The 15,583-nt window shown below is 53.9% G+C and overlaps 6 protein-coding genes across 6 annotated transcripts; 4 read left to right on the plus strand and 2 right to left on the minus strand.

Annotated features, from left to right (window-relative positions):
- Positions 1 to 243: 243 nt before the first annotated feature.
- MYCGRDRAFT_17722 (uncharacterized protein) lies at positions 244 to 759 on the plus strand (the record flags this gene model as incomplete). Its single annotated transcript, XM_003854036.1, has 1 exon — positions 244 to 759. A coding segment is annotated over one exon (516 nt), but the record flags the coding sequence as incomplete, so codon positions are not given.
- Positions 760 to 2,577: 1,818 nt separating this feature from the next.
- Positions 2,578 to 3,324, minus strand: MYCGRDRAFT_92115 (uncharacterized protein; the record flags this gene model as incomplete). Its single annotated transcript, XM_003854155.1, has 2 exons — positions 2,578 to 2,714; positions 2,766 to 3,324. 2 exons carry the CDS (start codon positions 3,322 to 3,324, stop codon positions 2,578 to 2,580), a joined length of 696 nt encoding a protein of 231 aa, XP_003854203.1.
- Positions 3,325 to 3,951: 627 nt separating this feature from the next.
- Positions 3,952 to 5,482, plus strand: MYCGRDRAFT_70433 (uncharacterized protein; the record flags this gene model as incomplete). Its single annotated transcript, XM_003854037.1, has 4 exons — positions 3,952 to 4,396; positions 4,448 to 4,881; positions 4,938 to 5,107; positions 5,158 to 5,482. 4 exons carry the CDS (start codon positions 4,072 to 4,074, stop codon positions 5,480 to 5,482), a joined length of 1,254 nt encoding a protein of 417 aa, XP_003854085.1.
- A 3,125-nt stretch (positions 5,483 to 8,607) lies between these two features.
- On the plus strand, positions 8,608 to 9,238 carry MYCGRDRAFT_92117 (uncharacterized protein; the record flags this gene model as incomplete). Its single annotated transcript, XM_003854038.1, has 2 exons — positions 8,608 to 9,016; positions 9,195 to 9,238. 2 exons carry the CDS (start codon positions 8,608 to 8,610, stop codon positions 9,236 to 9,238), a joined length of 453 nt encoding a protein of 150 aa, XP_003854086.1.
- A 522-nt stretch (positions 9,239 to 9,760) lies between these two features.
- On the minus strand, positions 9,761 to 11,888 carry MYCGRDRAFT_70436 (uncharacterized protein; the record flags this gene model as incomplete). Its single annotated transcript, XM_003854154.1, has 2 exons — positions 9,761 to 10,519; positions 10,556 to 11,888. The coding sequence occupies 2 exons, from the start codon at positions 11,780 to 11,782 to the stop codon at positions 9,761 to 9,763; spliced, it is 1,986 nt and encodes a 661-aa protein (XP_003854202.1).
- A 210-nt stretch (positions 11,889 to 12,098) lies between these two features.
- MYCGRDRAFT_108857 (uncharacterized protein) lies at positions 12,099 to 15,153 on the plus strand (the record flags this gene model as incomplete). Its single annotated transcript, XM_003854039.1, has 4 exons — positions 12,099 to 12,477; positions 12,534 to 13,997; positions 14,329 to 14,766; positions 14,819 to 15,153. 4 exons carry the CDS (start codon positions 12,423 to 12,425, stop codon positions 15,151 to 15,153), a joined length of 2,292 nt encoding a protein of 763 aa, XP_003854087.1.
- Positions 15,154 to 15,583: the final 430 nt, after the last annotated feature.

The following is a 15,583-nucleotide window of genomic DNA, read 5'->3' on the forward strand; positions in this document are numbered from 1 at the left end:
GATGGAACGGCATGACCGCTGCGATGCTAGAGGGTGCGAGATGAGTAAGAAGGTGGTCAGCATGAACAAGTATTGATTCAATCTGAGACATGAGGTTGGTCATGCATGTGCCGCCAAGCGAGTCCGAAGTTGGAACGGAGCCGTCTCCGGCCCTTGCGACTTCCACTTCGACACTTCCAACGAGCCCCCGACGCCGCATTCAATACTTCATCACACCCACTCGCCATGCCCGCCGCACCCTCCAAACGCGTCCGCGGCGTCAAAGTCGCCCGCCATTTCATCATCGGTAACGAAGCCCACGTCCTCCCTTACAATGGCTATCCCACACCCGCACCGGAAGGACACACCAAAGGCTGGAAAGTCTACGTTCGGCCACTGCCCAACGGCCCGGACATGACCACATGGCTGAAGAAAGTCCAATTCAAGCTGCATCACACCTACAACGATGCGTCACGGACTATCGAAGCCCCTGGGCCGTTTGAGGTTGCCGAAACCGGATACGGCGAGTTTGGAGTCGAGATTAGGCTATATTTTGCGCAGGAGAGTGGAGAGAAGGCGGTGTACAGGGAGCACTATCTTGTGTTGGGACCTTATGGGAGTGATGAGCAGAAGGCGAGGCAGGAGAAGGAGAATATGATTGTGGCGGAGAGGTTGGAGACCGTGGAGTTCAATGAGCCGACGCAGGAGTTCTACAAGACTTTGACGAGTGAGGATCAGTTCAATTGGCTGAAGGTGAAGAAGGGTCGAGGGAAGGGGAAGCAGCCGCACTATGTGTTTGAGGGAGATATTGAGCCAACTGCTCAGCTGCCTGAGCGTGCGACGGTAGGTAAAGATGGAGGAGTCGGGAGTGGAGGCACGTGGAGTCAACAATACGAGAGGCAGGTCGTGGCCCAGTTGGAGCAGAGCAAGAAAGCATTGGATGCTATGATTGATGAGGAGAAGCGGAAAGCCGAGGAGAGACGGAGGCAGATGGAGGAGGTGGGAGCTCAAATCGCGGCGAAGTGACGTGGATTCGAGAACATTTGATGACTTTAGCGTGGAGTTGGGGACAAATTTGAGATACCCTTTTGAGAGACGAGACACGGAAATATCTTGAAAACATGAGATTCATGCTGCTCTACTACGAACGAGTCTTCTCATCCGGTCTGGACTTTGCACCATCTCCCACTATTTCGCAGCATAGATAACCACCAGCCGCCAGACCGCCCGCCGGACCTCTTTGGACAATTGCGTCGTCGCTGCGAAAGTCAGAGTATCCCACGCTCCGAGTGGGAGGAAACAATGCTGCTTACCTGCTATTAATCGCATCGGGTCCTGAGTCCGGTCCAGAAAAACGTGAAGCTACCAGTGGTCTCTGCGAGCAATCAGGCGAAGAAAGGTATGGATGGACTTACGATCATGCCCAGGGTCTTGGGGTGCGCACAAGTCACGCCAGGGAGTCCGGTGGCTATTGTCACACGGTCGTCTTTCGTGTTGTGTGCATAACGACAGTGCACGAGATTGTCGTCGAGAGTTCCCCTTCGGCTGCCGAGTTGAAGGCATCTGGTTTGTCAAGCGCACGCAGATATAACACGTGGGAAGCCCCGGATGCTGCGTCGCTCGTTGGGTCCGACAAAGCTCTCTTTAAGTGGTTGCGAAAGTTCCTGCGGAGAAACCTCGAGGAATGGCCCTAAAAGAGTCTGATACTAAGAGTTAGGATCAAGCGTCGGATCAAAACAAGAGGCGAAGCTTACCATTCGGTCGTACGGAAGGTGGTCGCCCGGTCTTGAGTGTATCCATGATAGACAAGGCTGCAAGAGGTGGTGGCTGCGTTGGTCGAGCACGTGAAGCTCTGAAGAATCGACCAAGGGTATTTTTGCTGCCAATGTGGCTTTTCTGTTTGAGTCTGATATGTGTGGGTAATGTTGTGTCGTGGTCCCTGCTCTCGCAGGTATCCGCCGAACACGCCGTACAAGACTCGCGATGGTGTCCGCGGTCATCTTGCGTGGGATTCGTGGTCTTGATGTCTTGCACTGGGCGAAGTGGTCTTGATGATGCTTCGGCCTAGCAGGTGTTTCGACGGTCTCACACGGGGCTGGAGTTTTTGTCAGAAGGTGCGGAGAAGATGCCAATGATGGAATACGTACGCGGCGCGCAGCACATCGCGCAAGGTAAACGTCCCGCTACACCGTACTAGGAAGGCGTACGGTGGGCCAGTCTCGTTGAAAATGTGGATGGCGCGCTGCCTGGGTTTCGCTTCGTCACCTCCAAGTCGGAGGCTTTACACGAGCATGGCGATGATCGGTGCCAATTCTGTTGGTTGTGTTAGTATGGAAGTGTCTGGACGAGCCAGCTCAGAGTCCAGTGGTAGCTTCGATATCGGTGGCGGTGGGGAGCTGGGGGGAAAGTTGATGTTGAGGAAGGGTGTCACTCCGGCGTTGAAGAAACTGAAGGAAGAAAAGTCTGCTCCGCTGCTTTGTTTGCAAACGAGGGCTACGAACGCGGCGGCCGCTCCCGTTGCATGCATGGCGACGGAGCATATGAAGCGATAGAATCTCACTCTGCTTTGTCATGTGAGATTTGTAGTACGAGATGGTCTCACGCCTTCCACTCATCCCTTCCCAGCCTTACGATGTCAGCCTGCTCCAAGACCCAGTACTTCGCCGGCGCTTTGCCCTCCTCTGCCAACTTCACAGCAGCCACAGCCGCCCTTCCGATGATCGTTTGATCTTGGCCTGAAGATGCTCATCAGTTATGGTCATCCCGTGAGAAAAAAAGAAACGCACCAAAACGGTCCTGAACACCTTGACTGATGTGCTTCAATCCATGAAACATGTCCTCCATCCACTTGATCTTTGGACTTTCCCTTCCCAGAATCATGCCAGGCCGGAGAATAATCGCTTGCTCGAAGTCCAGGTCCTTGATGGCCGTCTCGACGCCTCTCTTCATGCCTGCATAGGGACCATAGGCAAATGGATTGATAGAGCCGCTCGTGCCCGCACTCGAGCAGTACACATACGTCTTGACACCCGCCGCCTTAGCCGCTTTTGCGTTTCCGATACACAAGTCGTGGTCGATGGCACGTTGAGCTGCGATCGAGCCGGCCGTTGCACGAGTGGTGCCCACGGCGTTGAAGACTACAGATGGGAGTGGCGACGTTTCAGCAATGCGGAGTCCCCATTTTGCGGTGTCAGTTTCGACGATCGGACGCAGCTTTTGATCTTGCAATGGCGGAGCCCGGCGTGAGATAGTTGTGATGGACGTGCAGGAATTGGAAGAGAGCAGAGTGGCGAGGATTTGGGAGCCAACTGCGCCGGTGGACCCAAAGACGAGAGCTGCGGCCATGATGGTAATCAAGATGCTTTGATGTCTTTTGATGAAAGGTGTGAATTATGTTCGAGATGAAGATGAGTTTGGAGCGTTATCTTCACGAAGTCCGGCCGTGGAGGTAGACTTGTCGCCGCCTCCGCGTGAGGTACAACGCAGCTCTTGCCTCGGAATGCTTCTCGGTCTCAATGCTGTGACGATTGGGGGCTACAATCTAGCCGAGTATTTCTCAGCTGATACGAAGTTTCGTCGAATGCCGCAGTCACATCAGAGATTGCTGTTGGTATCTCAGACGGGACGGGAGCAAGGGAGAGGTCGCTGACAAAGAGTGCTCGGACGCATTCGGGTAAACACCGGGTAGCACTTCTTGAACATCCGACCTTCGAGTCCCATTCTTCGTCTTGCTTCAACCTACTATCGGCTGATGAACCAGATGTCCTGACTCGGCAGCATGGGCTCGCGACTTTCGCTCAGGGGCATGCGGGTGTGTCTGAGGCTTACATTCAGGCATCAAGGCAGTATACAGGCGAGCACCAACATGCAAGCCAAGTTCACTTCGGCTATAGCTTTGCATCCGACTAGCGATAGCTCGCCGAGCATCAGGGTCTGTTCTGGACCACGGCATCATGGACATCGGCCGTATACCTCGAGGTCCACAGTGATCTTAACTACCTGAATCCGCCGGACCATTCTACAGGACCCATATGCTCGAACGCTACATGGACCAACGACGCCAAAGTATTCTACACCGGTAAGCCCTCCATCATGCCAGAATTCGCCTACGGCTCCGGGCTGCCTCAGCCAGTGCCGCCCATTAAGCCAGAGCAAATAGCGGAAGGAGTGACACTTATTCGTCCGCTATCTCGAAAGGGCGTCGGACCAGGGATTATCCTTCTTGTGCCCGATCAACAATCGGACACGCCCATTGAGATCGAGAATGGAATTCCATCGCTGCGAATGAAATGGGCAGAAGAAGGCTATTGTGTGATTGAGATCCGACCGCAGGCTTCATCATCCGCCTTGACGACCGCAGTGGAGAAGCTCGATGCATGTCAAGAATGTGAGCCCAAGGAGAAGATGGGCTTGGTTTGTACGTTGTTTTCTGGCAGTGTGCAAAATCCCGTCAACTGACCGTAACCAGGCTACGACACTGATATGTGGTCCAAGGCCGCCTCCTCTCTGGAATCACTGACCGATCGCATTGTAAGCGCAGCGATCTACGCTAATGTCAGCGACCACGCTCGCCTCTCCTCACAAGTCTCCATCCCAACCATCTGGCATCTCACTGGCAAGTCGGAGACCAAGCTCGTTCACAAGGCTCCGCACAAGATCTACGAATATGCTACCACAGAGAACTGCACGTTTCCCATTCCCTTCCACAGTGACTTTCAATATGCCATGGAAGCCGTCACGCATAGCCGGAACTTAGCCTTCTTGAAGTCGAAGATGAATGGTCCATACTTCGACTTGGAATTGCTGTGGGAAGAGCATACGTACTATGAGTTTGAGGCGAGACATGTCGAAGCTACGATGATGACTATGGTTGAGGAGCCTTATGTCAATCATGTGCCAACGGTATGCTCCGTGGTTAATACGTGCTTTGTCGAGACTGGTTGCTGACTCGCAAATAGCTTACAGGAGGCATTGGCCGCAAAGCTCTGACGGACTTCTACACAAATCACTTCGTCTTCAGTAACCCAAAAGACACCGAGCTCGAGCTCATCAGCCGCACAGTCGGCATCGACCGGGTGGTCGACGAGTTCATCTACAAGTTCACGCATGATATGATGATTGACTGGCTGTAAGCAACCCCTCTACCCATCCGCATACCACGTCGCTGACTTGGCGTAGCTTCCCCGGCGTACCTCCCACGTACAAATACGTCCAAATCCCCATGATGGCCGTCGTGAACTGCCGCGGCGACCGTCTGTACCACGAACACATCTCCTGGGACCAGAGTACCGCTCTGCGACAGATCGGTGCGCTGCCGGAGAAGCTTACTCTCATCGTTGATACTTCCAAAGCTGCGGCGAATGTCAATGGGAAGGGTGTGGCGACTGGGAAGAAGTTTGAGATTGTCCTACCTGTTGCCGGCGAGGACACGGTGGCGAAGATGAGGGACAAGAACTCGGTTGCGTCGAATGCAATGTTTGAATTCGAGGCCAAGGAGGTCTAATCTGTACGGGGAGACTAACAGCAATGGTCGAACGAGTTGACTTGATCTTCGAGCTTGATGCTGTGTGGTCTGAGACTGTCACTTGGGCTGTGCAGGGTCTCAATTTGCATCCACTCGTTCTCTAAGCATCGCTGGCCATTGATTCGTCTTCAGTGTTCAGGCCAACGGCTCCGCCACCTCGTCGAATCGGCCAGGCAGACGAGGTTTCTCCAGCGGCGATCTTCCTCTTGAGCCTTGCGGCGACGCATGTGACCGGAATCGATATCTTGATTACAGGCGGGATCCCTACAGGCTGAGGCGGAGACTACGATATGGCTTAGGATGGAAGAAACATCTCGCTTGGTCTAAAGCTCACTCGAGCATCGAGCAGCGATTTGCCGATCACATTTCGAATCCAGCGCGAAAGCGTCGTCCGTTTAAGCACCCGCTCTTCGCCTTCCAGACCGTTAAACTTCCAAAAGTAGCCATTGAATCGACCGCCGCCCATCCTTCGGCTTCGTCTCACAAAACCTCGTTGATTCGCAGCGATCCACGCATGTATGGTCGGACCTCAGCTGGATTGCCATGTCTGTTCCTGTGGGCGGTCGTATCTGCACGAGATGACGGTCGAGGTGTGTGTCAGTGGTATGTTAAGCCGTTCCTAGCGATGAGTGAGGTCGTCTTCAAGGTTGTTTGCCAAGAACAGGGTTGACAGGGATGTTTGTTTGGAGCAAGCACGCAGCGCGTCCTTTCTCACTTCCCAAGTGCCTTCCCCTCTTCACTTCGACATCGATAGGGAGGCATGAAGACATCGACACTGCCTGACTCTTCCAGTCATCAAGCTTTCAGGTAAGGAGGTTCGACTTCACTTTTCTCACCAGTTCCAGTTCAACCACTTCAGCAAAGTACTGCGCAAGTCAAACAAACGACCTGGCACATTTTCAAATTCAGTTCCCTGGACCCACGTCTCAATCCATGGAAAAGTTGCATCGCAGCATTGAGCACCGTCGCGATTCATGAGCAGTACCATCGGTCAAAATGGGAGCTGAAGTTTCGAGAGCTGCACTGAGCGCCGAGGAAGAGCAACGCTGCAAGCAAAAAGGCAGGGACGAGGTGCTGCAAATATTCGAGGACCGTACCGCCAAGTGCGTGGTCGCTCGAGCAGACACTCCTTTGCAGGCCTCCGTCGCGGCGTCCGGCAGATCGTCTTCCATCACACATGTGGATCAACAGAACGTTGTTGCGGCCACTAAGCAAGACACGCCACAAGACGAAACAAATACCAAGCGCAAGGCATCAGGCTCTGACGAGTCAGAACGACAGAGCAAGGCGATGAAAGTCTCTGGGTATGTTGACTTCTTGCAGACTGAGAAGTAGCAGCATCAAACGCTGAATACGCTCGCAGTGAAGCTCAAGCCATTGATCGCGGTCCTTCAAACCTGAGATTGGAATGTGGTGATAAGGCCTGGCACGTGCATAGAGAGGTCGTTCTGCGAGCTTCCTTGCCATTGTTCCGAGCGTACACGCAGGTTGGTCATACGGTAGATTCCATACGAGATCTTTCCACTGACTACGCTGCAGTCGGACGACCAAAGTATGGTCTGCATCAAGGATTCACCACCTGCTGGAGTTCACGCCATGCTCAACTTCCTGTACAACGGCGACTACTGCGCCGAGCAGTACTGCCAGACGGGGGAATCATATCCCATTCAGCTTCACGTCATGGTGTATTCATTGGCTACCACCTACGAAATCGGACCGCTGGCGTTTGCTGCCTTTGAGAAATTCTCGACCATGCTGGAAGAGGACCCGAATCTGCCCGGTCTTCACAAGGTGATGTTGGAGATACTGAAGGACAATCCCTATCGCATGGAGCCACTGCAAAAGGCCCTGCTTGCCTCCATGGAGCAACTGAGGCCCGTGAGATCTTGTAGTGGAAACGGCAACACACTGCGGCCTCACCCGATGCTGGAGGCTGCTCGGAAAGATTACGACCGGCTTCAGGGACCTCTTCCGGGCACTACCAGCTCGACATCAGTGCCGTCTGGAACCTCTACGAATGCCATACCCACCGTTTTCGTTTCTGCTGGGGGCGTCAGCTATGGGACACGTATCGCAGCGCAAGCTCCAGGCGCTATCCCTCTCGCACCCAGTGGGCCGTCGAGACCAGGTCCTGCGAACAAATATGCTCCAATCCTTGTTCACACATCAGCTCCCGCTGGTGCTACAAAGGCGTGGCCTCAAGGCGATATCGAGTATCTCTGCAGAGCATGCGAAAGCGTGTTCAAGGCGGGCGTGGTGAAGAGCTTCAGTGTCAGCATGTTTGCTTGTCCCAATTGCAAAGTCACGCGGAAAGGCATGTTTTGGGACAGCGTTCGCAAGCCGCGACATTTCCGTGGCTTTTAGTGAACGACCAACGGCATGTCCGCGTTATTGCTGGCGTTGAAGGAGGATCAGGCTACTGAAGTCTCTGTTCGGGATCTCCAGGACTCTTGGGTACGAAAGCCTGTGGGTTGAGAATGTAAGTAATCATGCGAATCCGTTGTGACCTGCCAAAGGAGTCTGAACCATTGACTACATGTGCTTTCAGATGTGTAGCATCAGCATGTGCGCTAGTTCCGTGTGCGGCCTGCTCGCCTTGGGGAGGAAGGATTCAGTCTCATGAAATTAAGGGGAAACAGCGAAGCGAATACAAGAGCATCGCATTCTGATCCAAGTTCGGTGGTCTGTCAGGTCTTGTTGAGACCAAGACGTGATTCGAAAGTGGAACTCGCCATATGCTGTCCGACTAGAACCTATCGGCTCCGAAATTGACTTGACGCCGTGCGCCTCGCATGCAAACGCGCATCAGCTGTTTGCTCGTCGACACTGAAGTGACAGAGTGACCTTCCGACACTTGCACGTGTACACAAATGCCAAATGCCGGCTCACATGAAAGCATGAGAGACTGAGAGCCGTGCCCGCGGTAAGTATTCATTGACTGCTTCACTTCTCCCTTTTATCGCCCTTCGACACTCTCAGATCAGACCTCCACCGTCACCGAACGAGCATTGCGGCTCAAGAATTAGACAGCATACCTTGACCCTCCAACTCGGGTGTCGCTGGATATCTAGCCGCAAGGGAAACAGCGCCTGACCGACAGCAACATGGGCGCCGAACTATCGAGGACATCTCTGTCTGAGGAGGAAGAACGAGCCTGCCAGCAGAAAGGAAGGGACATGGTGCTGGACAATCTCTACGGGCCTTCTAGAAAGCGTGCGCCGGCAAGAAAAGATTCCGTCGCCATACTGACCTGCGACGAGCTCATCGGCGCAAATGTTGCACTCGTCACATCTCACTTCGGGGTAGAGAGCTTTGAAGGAACTGCGCAGAATCCAGCGGTATGCGAGGAGAGTGAGGACGACAAGGACGAGGAAGATGGTACCACAGTTGTGCCAAAAGAGGACGAAGGCGACTCCTCGAACGGGATGTCATCAGACGATGAAGAGCCCGACGAACATCCTTCCCCTGACTATCAGAACTCGGCTCTGAGGACTCCGCAGGTGCTAATGGGCGGTGAGTACAACGGCGGCGGAAAAGCTGGAGTCGCACCGGCAGACGAGGGTGAAGGAGGCTACACCACTCAAAGTCAAATGAGCGCAGCTGCGCAAGATCCAGGTGGCGTGATGGAGCACAACGAAACCGAGACCGTTGTGATAGCAGCGGGACAGGAGACCCTCGACGCCATGAATAGCATTCGAAACGACAGCGAAGAACGCGAGGAAGCCACACCAATGAACGGAATTCGAAAGCCCTTCTACCGCCCAAGACAAGGTCCTTTCGTACGATCTGAAGTCGAATGGGCGGGTTTGAGCAGACAAATGCAACAAAGATGGAGCTCGACCAACCGCATCCATAAGTTTGGTCGTGCTCGCGCGCCTACGTGCCGGCGCTGTCGTGGGGATCATGCGAAGGGTAGACAGATGGAGAGTCCTTGCAAAGTATGGCTCGCTGGCGGTCTAGGCAAGTGCCAGTGGTGCACGCTGGATGGCAGGCCATGTGTTGACTGAGCTGGTTGGTTCGGCGAAGGATTCCTGGGCAGCTCATGCTTTTTACCGGTTGAAATGAGACGAGAAACTATGGCTCGGAGGACGGGAAGAATATTTGTGGTGCGTGCCGCTTTCGGAAGCATCCTGAATGGTGCGAGTAGGTCGTGCTGTATCCGACCAGATTTTGTACACCCTCGACCAAAAGAGCAGGGTCGTAGTCTAGATGATTGATGCTTTTACGACAAAGCGGAAAGCAAGCCAATCCACGACTTCACTTCCCCGCCAACCTCTTCATCCTCTCCTCCGCCGCTCTCGCACGCTTCTCCCTCTCCAACCGCATCCGCATCTCATCGCTCATACCCTTTGACTGCTCCGCTCTCCTCTCCTCGGCCGTCAGCGCGGGAGCCTCCATAACCCTTCCCTTCCCAAACTTCTTCTCCACACCCTTCTTCTCCCTCTCTTTGTCCTCCTTCCTCAGCCTCTCCGTCTCGGCTTGTCGCCGCTGCTTCTCCGCCGTATCCTCGACAGCCTTCTCCTCCTTTTCCCGCGCCGTGCGGGCTTCGACCTCGGACTGAGAAAGAGCAGGTGGGATATTGGCGGTGTCCCATTCCCATTTGGATTCACCGAGTTGAGAGCGTGCGAGACGGAAGGCGTCTCGTGTTGCGCGGTCGCCGGCAATGTCGAAGGCTGATTTGCCGTCTTCGTTGCGTACGGTGGGATCCGCGCCGGCTTTGATGAGGAGGGAGGAAATGCAGACTGGACTGTTGGAGGCTGCGGCGAGGTGAAGAGGTGTTGGTGCGTGGTGATTTTGGTCGGCGGGAAAGAAGCGGAAGTCGGGACTGAGGTTGTTGGATTGGATGTATGACAGCATGGCTGGAGCTTTCGATCGTCGGATGAGGGCTTGCAGTTGAGTCGTGTGGAGGGAGGCTTCTTCATCCTCTTTCGAAGCTTTGGGTGCCTTGGGCGCGGTCGTCTTGCTGTTGGCTAAAGCTTCTGCTTTTGCTGTGGCGATCGCAGCCTCTTCTTCCGCCTGCTTTGCTAATGCTGCTTCGTCTACCGTCGTGACCTTCACCCGGGTGAGCTCCACGAAAGCGCGCATCAGCTCGGCTTGTGTTGCTCGACGGGTATTGAACGGAAATCCTCGTATCCTGACATCCTTGTGACTGAGCACTTGATCTTCGTATGGTCCGAACAGAGTCCTTCTATTCGTGCTTCCAGTTGCTCGAATGAATATCAACTCCGCACTGTCGATTAGTTGTTTCCACTCCAGCAGCAAATCTCGGACCTCTTGTGTCAAAGCTGTCTCGTTGTACCTTCGAATGCTTGCACCAGCAGAGTGAGCATTGCCCTTTGAGTTATCATTCGCACTTTGCGAACCACCCTGTTTCCGACGTGTCGTATATCTGTGGAACGTCTTGTGTGCGATGACGGTAGCAGATCGGTCCTCGATGCCAGCCTTCTTGGTCATCTTGGGCGTCAGTGACACGATCATGCCTGCGAAATGGCCACCTCCGATCATGCAAAGGAAGTAGTGAGGACCTGCCGCACTCGTCCCGTTCTGTATCATGGATTGTGGCAGCTTAACGCCACCGTCTTCCTCATCGTCATGCTCAACCTTCTTCTGATGTTGTGGAGCTGGCTTTGCAGCGAGCTGTTTCCTTTGTATTATCTCAACCATCTTGTCCTCTTGCTCTTGCTCCGCCACAGCAAAGATCGCTCGATAGAATCCCAGTGATGTGTTGGACGGCAACTTGGGTGTCGAAAACCATATTAACGGCGGTTTGCCAGATCCTCGCTTCTCCTTCTTCGTCGGTGCATCATCTGCATCTCCGTCGGTAATCTTCGCCTGTCTCTTCAATAGAGCGCTGAGCGTCGACTCCTTTGCCTTTGAGCCACCTCCAAGCTCGTCATCCTCATCATCTTCTGACTCGGACGAATCCGATCCTGATATGCTCTCATCCAGCTGTCCTACCAGCGTCTCAAAGTCCGCCTCATTCACCGCCTTCCTCCCACGAATCTTTTGCTTCAAGTTGTACCCATGCAGGTCGGATCTGATATGACTTCTTTGATCCAGCAAAGTGGGAAATGTGAGTCCGCACAGATTGCAGGATGTCGCGTTCGCTGGTCCATCTTGTAGATCCGAAGCGGTGAGATCGGCTCGTGACGGCGACGGGGATGGTTCCTCGGGAGAGGCAGTGGGCTGTGTCTTTAGCTGCAGGGTATACAGGATTTCCTCGGGGAGATCGAAGGCGTAGAGTGGGCGCTGCACCAGCTTCTCGGCGGTGCTGGCCATGAGGTGTGGGATGCGTTGGCTGTGTGAGGATGGGTGGAGAATAAGAACCGTGGAACAGATCGGTCACCAGCCACGCTCGTGATGTCCAAGTTGGCGGATAGTTCGTGGATATGTCGCATGTGACGAACAACCCCCCACGTCCAACTCAAAAAGTTCAATGCAAGGTGAATGGACCAACCAGCTCGTCGGCGCGTCATCAGCCTCTCCACGATCCGGCGGGATGAAGCAGATCGCTTGGCACGGGAGACAACAACGACCTTGATGGATAAAGAGCCGCCGCCCACCAAGTCAACCGTCCCTTTCACGCTTCATTCGCCAACATCTCTTTGTTCTCACACTCACCAAAATTATTCATAACACATTTTTCATCCACTTTGGGCCCTCGAAAGACGTCAACGCTGACTCGCGACGAGTTTCAAGAGAGTTTTCTGGGTCTCGCGGCAGGCTGCAGCTCGGGTCCGGGGCTTGCAGGGCTGAGAAGGTTCAGTACCTCGTCCAGGGTATTTCTTTCACGCTTCGTGGGAACGAAAGAGAAATTCGCAACAGCGAATTCTCCGAGCGTATCTGTTGCTCAGGGAAGTCGGGAAGTCGAGCAGGGGGTGTTGGTAATCATCGTGGCGGTGACTGGGCTGTTCTCAAGATGCCGTTATCCAACGATGACCGGGGTTGGATTATGACCGCTTTGAGCGGAGTCGGTTTGTCGATCACAGAATAAATACCTCATACGTCCGTGACTAACAACACATCACAGCTTGCGTGTTTGGTGCTTCGTTCATCTGCGTCGATATTTTGATCCGACTTTTGCCTGGGAAGAAGAACTTTCGAATACAAGACAGCGATGTCTTTCTCTCCCTCTCCCTCAGTCTGAGCTTTGGAGTGATGCTCTTCAGTGCTTTGTACTCGATTTTACCATCATCGAAGCGATCTCTGGAGGCTGGAGGTCACTCGCCGAAAGAGGCATCATGGATCATGATCGGATGTTTCATTGGTGGAGTTATCGGCATCCAGATCGTGTCGAGGCTACTCCATGGGTGCATCCCACACAACATTGTCGATTGTGAGCACGAACATGGAGACGAAGAGACGCCTAAGGAGCGACCCGATCCCCAGCACGATCATGATCATGCAAATGTGGTCAGCCATGACCAAGAGCATCCGCCGATGCGAGAAACGACCTCTCGGACAGATTCTAATCTTGGAGCTTTGTCACGACCGCAAGGAAACTCACGATCTAACTCTTACTACGGGATGGACCAAAGTTTCACATCGGCCCAGACAGCAGAGAGCGAACACTCACAACATCAGCAAAAAGACGGAGCGCCGACGCGACCGCGAACTTTGCAGGTGCGAATAAGGAAGAGTATCAACCAATTGGCGTCTGGAGCAGACTCGGACTGCGATTGTGAGGGTCCGTGCTATGGATATAGCGATTTGTGCCAACAAGCGTGTTTCCGGAATGTGACCGCAAAAGGCGGTGCAAAAGCTCCTCTCAAGCCGAGCAATGGAGCAAAACGTCCAGCGGCAACTAAGAGTGTCACAGCGACGGAGTCAACTCCCCTTCTGCACAAAGTCTCGAACGATACACTCCATCGACCGAATACGAGAGCAGTAGCGGAAGGTCTTGCCAATACTCAAGACTTTGCCCCTTCAGATGAAAGTGCTATCACGCCAACAGAGGTTGCTCACGATGCTCCAGAACCACACCACAGCCACGGACACGACGCCGAGCCGGACCATCATCACCACCACGTTCCAACAAATGCGTTCCTGTCCATCGGCTTGCAGACCTCCATCGCTATTGCGTTGCACAAGTTGCCCGAGGGCTTCATTACCTATGCCACGAATCACGCGAATCCCAAACTTGGTGTCTCTGTCTTCCTCGCACTATTCATCCACAACATCACGGAAGGCTTCGCCATGGCTCTGCCTTTATATCTTGCCATCAACAATCGCATCAAAGCGATGCTGATCTCACTGGTCTTGGGAGGACTCAGCCAACCGATCGGAGCCGCAGTCGCCGCCCTCTGGTTCCGCTTGGCTGGCAACGGACGATTCGAGCCGGACGAGAGCGTGTACGGTGCCATGTTCGCCATCACAGCGGGCATCATGGCGAGCGTGGCATTACAACTGTTCAGCGAGAGTCTGGATCTGACGCATTCGAAGCATCTTTGCATGATTGGCGCATTTTCGGGAATGACGATTCTGGGAATCAGCAGTGCGCTCACAGCTTGAGCGCCCAGGAGGGATGATGGTATATTTGCATAGCATGACGAGGCGTTGGGAAAACGAGTAACGAAACCTTGATGCAGCGTTCTGGTGTACATTGGAGCGAAATGATAACGTTGACATCCTCTTAGTCCAGCATATTTTCAACATATCTATGCCGACTACGTTCTGCATACCAAGTCCCTCGACGGGTGACGGGACTCCCGCAGCAAACAAATTTCTACGCTAGCGAAGTGAATGTTCGAGGTCCCCACCAAAGTTAGCCCTCGACGCGACTGCGCTTTAACACAATCCTCGACAACACTTCTACACTAAATCAGACAGCCGACTCGAGACCATGTCTATGTCGGACTTGAACGCGCTCAAGCGCGCACTACCCGCAGTGAAACCCAAGCCTCCTCCCACCATCTCCACGCATCGACCCGCCAGCGCATTCGACCTCCGCTCCATCCTCCTCCGCGATAGAACCCATCCAGGCTCCTTCTCCATCTCCATCCCTTTCCGTGACAAACGCATCCTCAAGTCCCACTGGAACAAGAAAGCGCCCATCTCCAGGGCCAAACTGGCACTGCTCACGAACGCTGTGACCCACAACCTCGACTTGGCGTCCATTGCGCCTCTACGTTGCGAGGGGTCTGAGAAGACTGGTCAGGTTGTGAAGGCGGCGAAACCGTTGACGAAGAAGGTGCTTGCGTTTCGTCCTACGGTGGGGGAAGCGGAGGCGCTGATTGGCAAGTTTGGGAATACGATGTTTACTTGTACGTTTGGCCGTCGCTCCTTCGTAGTGCAATCTTTAACTAACTCGAATAGACGAACCTCGCGATCCTCAGGCTCATGTCAATCCCTGGTCTCAACTCCATCCATTCTGCTACGGCGCCGTGTCGCGGAGCGGAACCAAGGATATGGCGCTGTTGCGGCTGCAGTGGACGGTCGAAGCTGCGAATGAGAGACTGGTGAAGTTGACCGGAGAGGATTTCCGTGGTCTGCTCAAAGATGCCGTGGGTGAGGATGATGTGGCGACCTGGATGGCGGCGGAGCTGGTGAATCGGTATGAGAGGTATTCCAATCGACGTATGGCGTTGATGAAGGAGTTGGAGGTGTTGAAGGCGAGGGACGTGGTTGGGCGTGTGAACAAGCCGTACTGAGAGGGTCTTGGCGGTTGGAGCGAAGAGTTGGACACGGTGTTTCTTGTCACGCATGTTTAGCGCTTGTCCGGGGGTCCTGCATGGCTGCGAGTAGGAGACCTGTGCATGATCCTCGTTGATTTTCTTGTACATTGTTTCAGCGCATATCTGGCAGTGTAATTGTACCTGTCCGCGCGGACTTCCTGCTGTAGTCCGCGCCTCGCGATTATCGGTCTGACGACTGTCACTCGATTCCAAAAGAGATGGCGAATGCTTCATCAGAACTGTGAATGTAAAGAACTTATCGAATGTATTCCATCCTCATTCAAGGTCGTGCACTTGGCCACTTCTCCGGTTCTCGCTGTGCTGCCCACATCCTGTATCCTTCGTTCGTCAGGTACTCGCCGGTGGCAAGTCTACCCTCGAAACTTCTCGCAGAACGCTCTCCGGT

This window comes from Zymoseptoria tritici, chromosome 3 (genome assembly GCF_000219625.1).
Source record: "Zymoseptoria tritici IPO323 chromosome 3, whole genome shotgun sequence".
NCBI lineage: Eukaryota > Fungi > Ascomycota > Dothideomycetes > Mycosphaerellales > Mycosphaerellaceae > Zymoseptoria > Zymoseptoria tritici.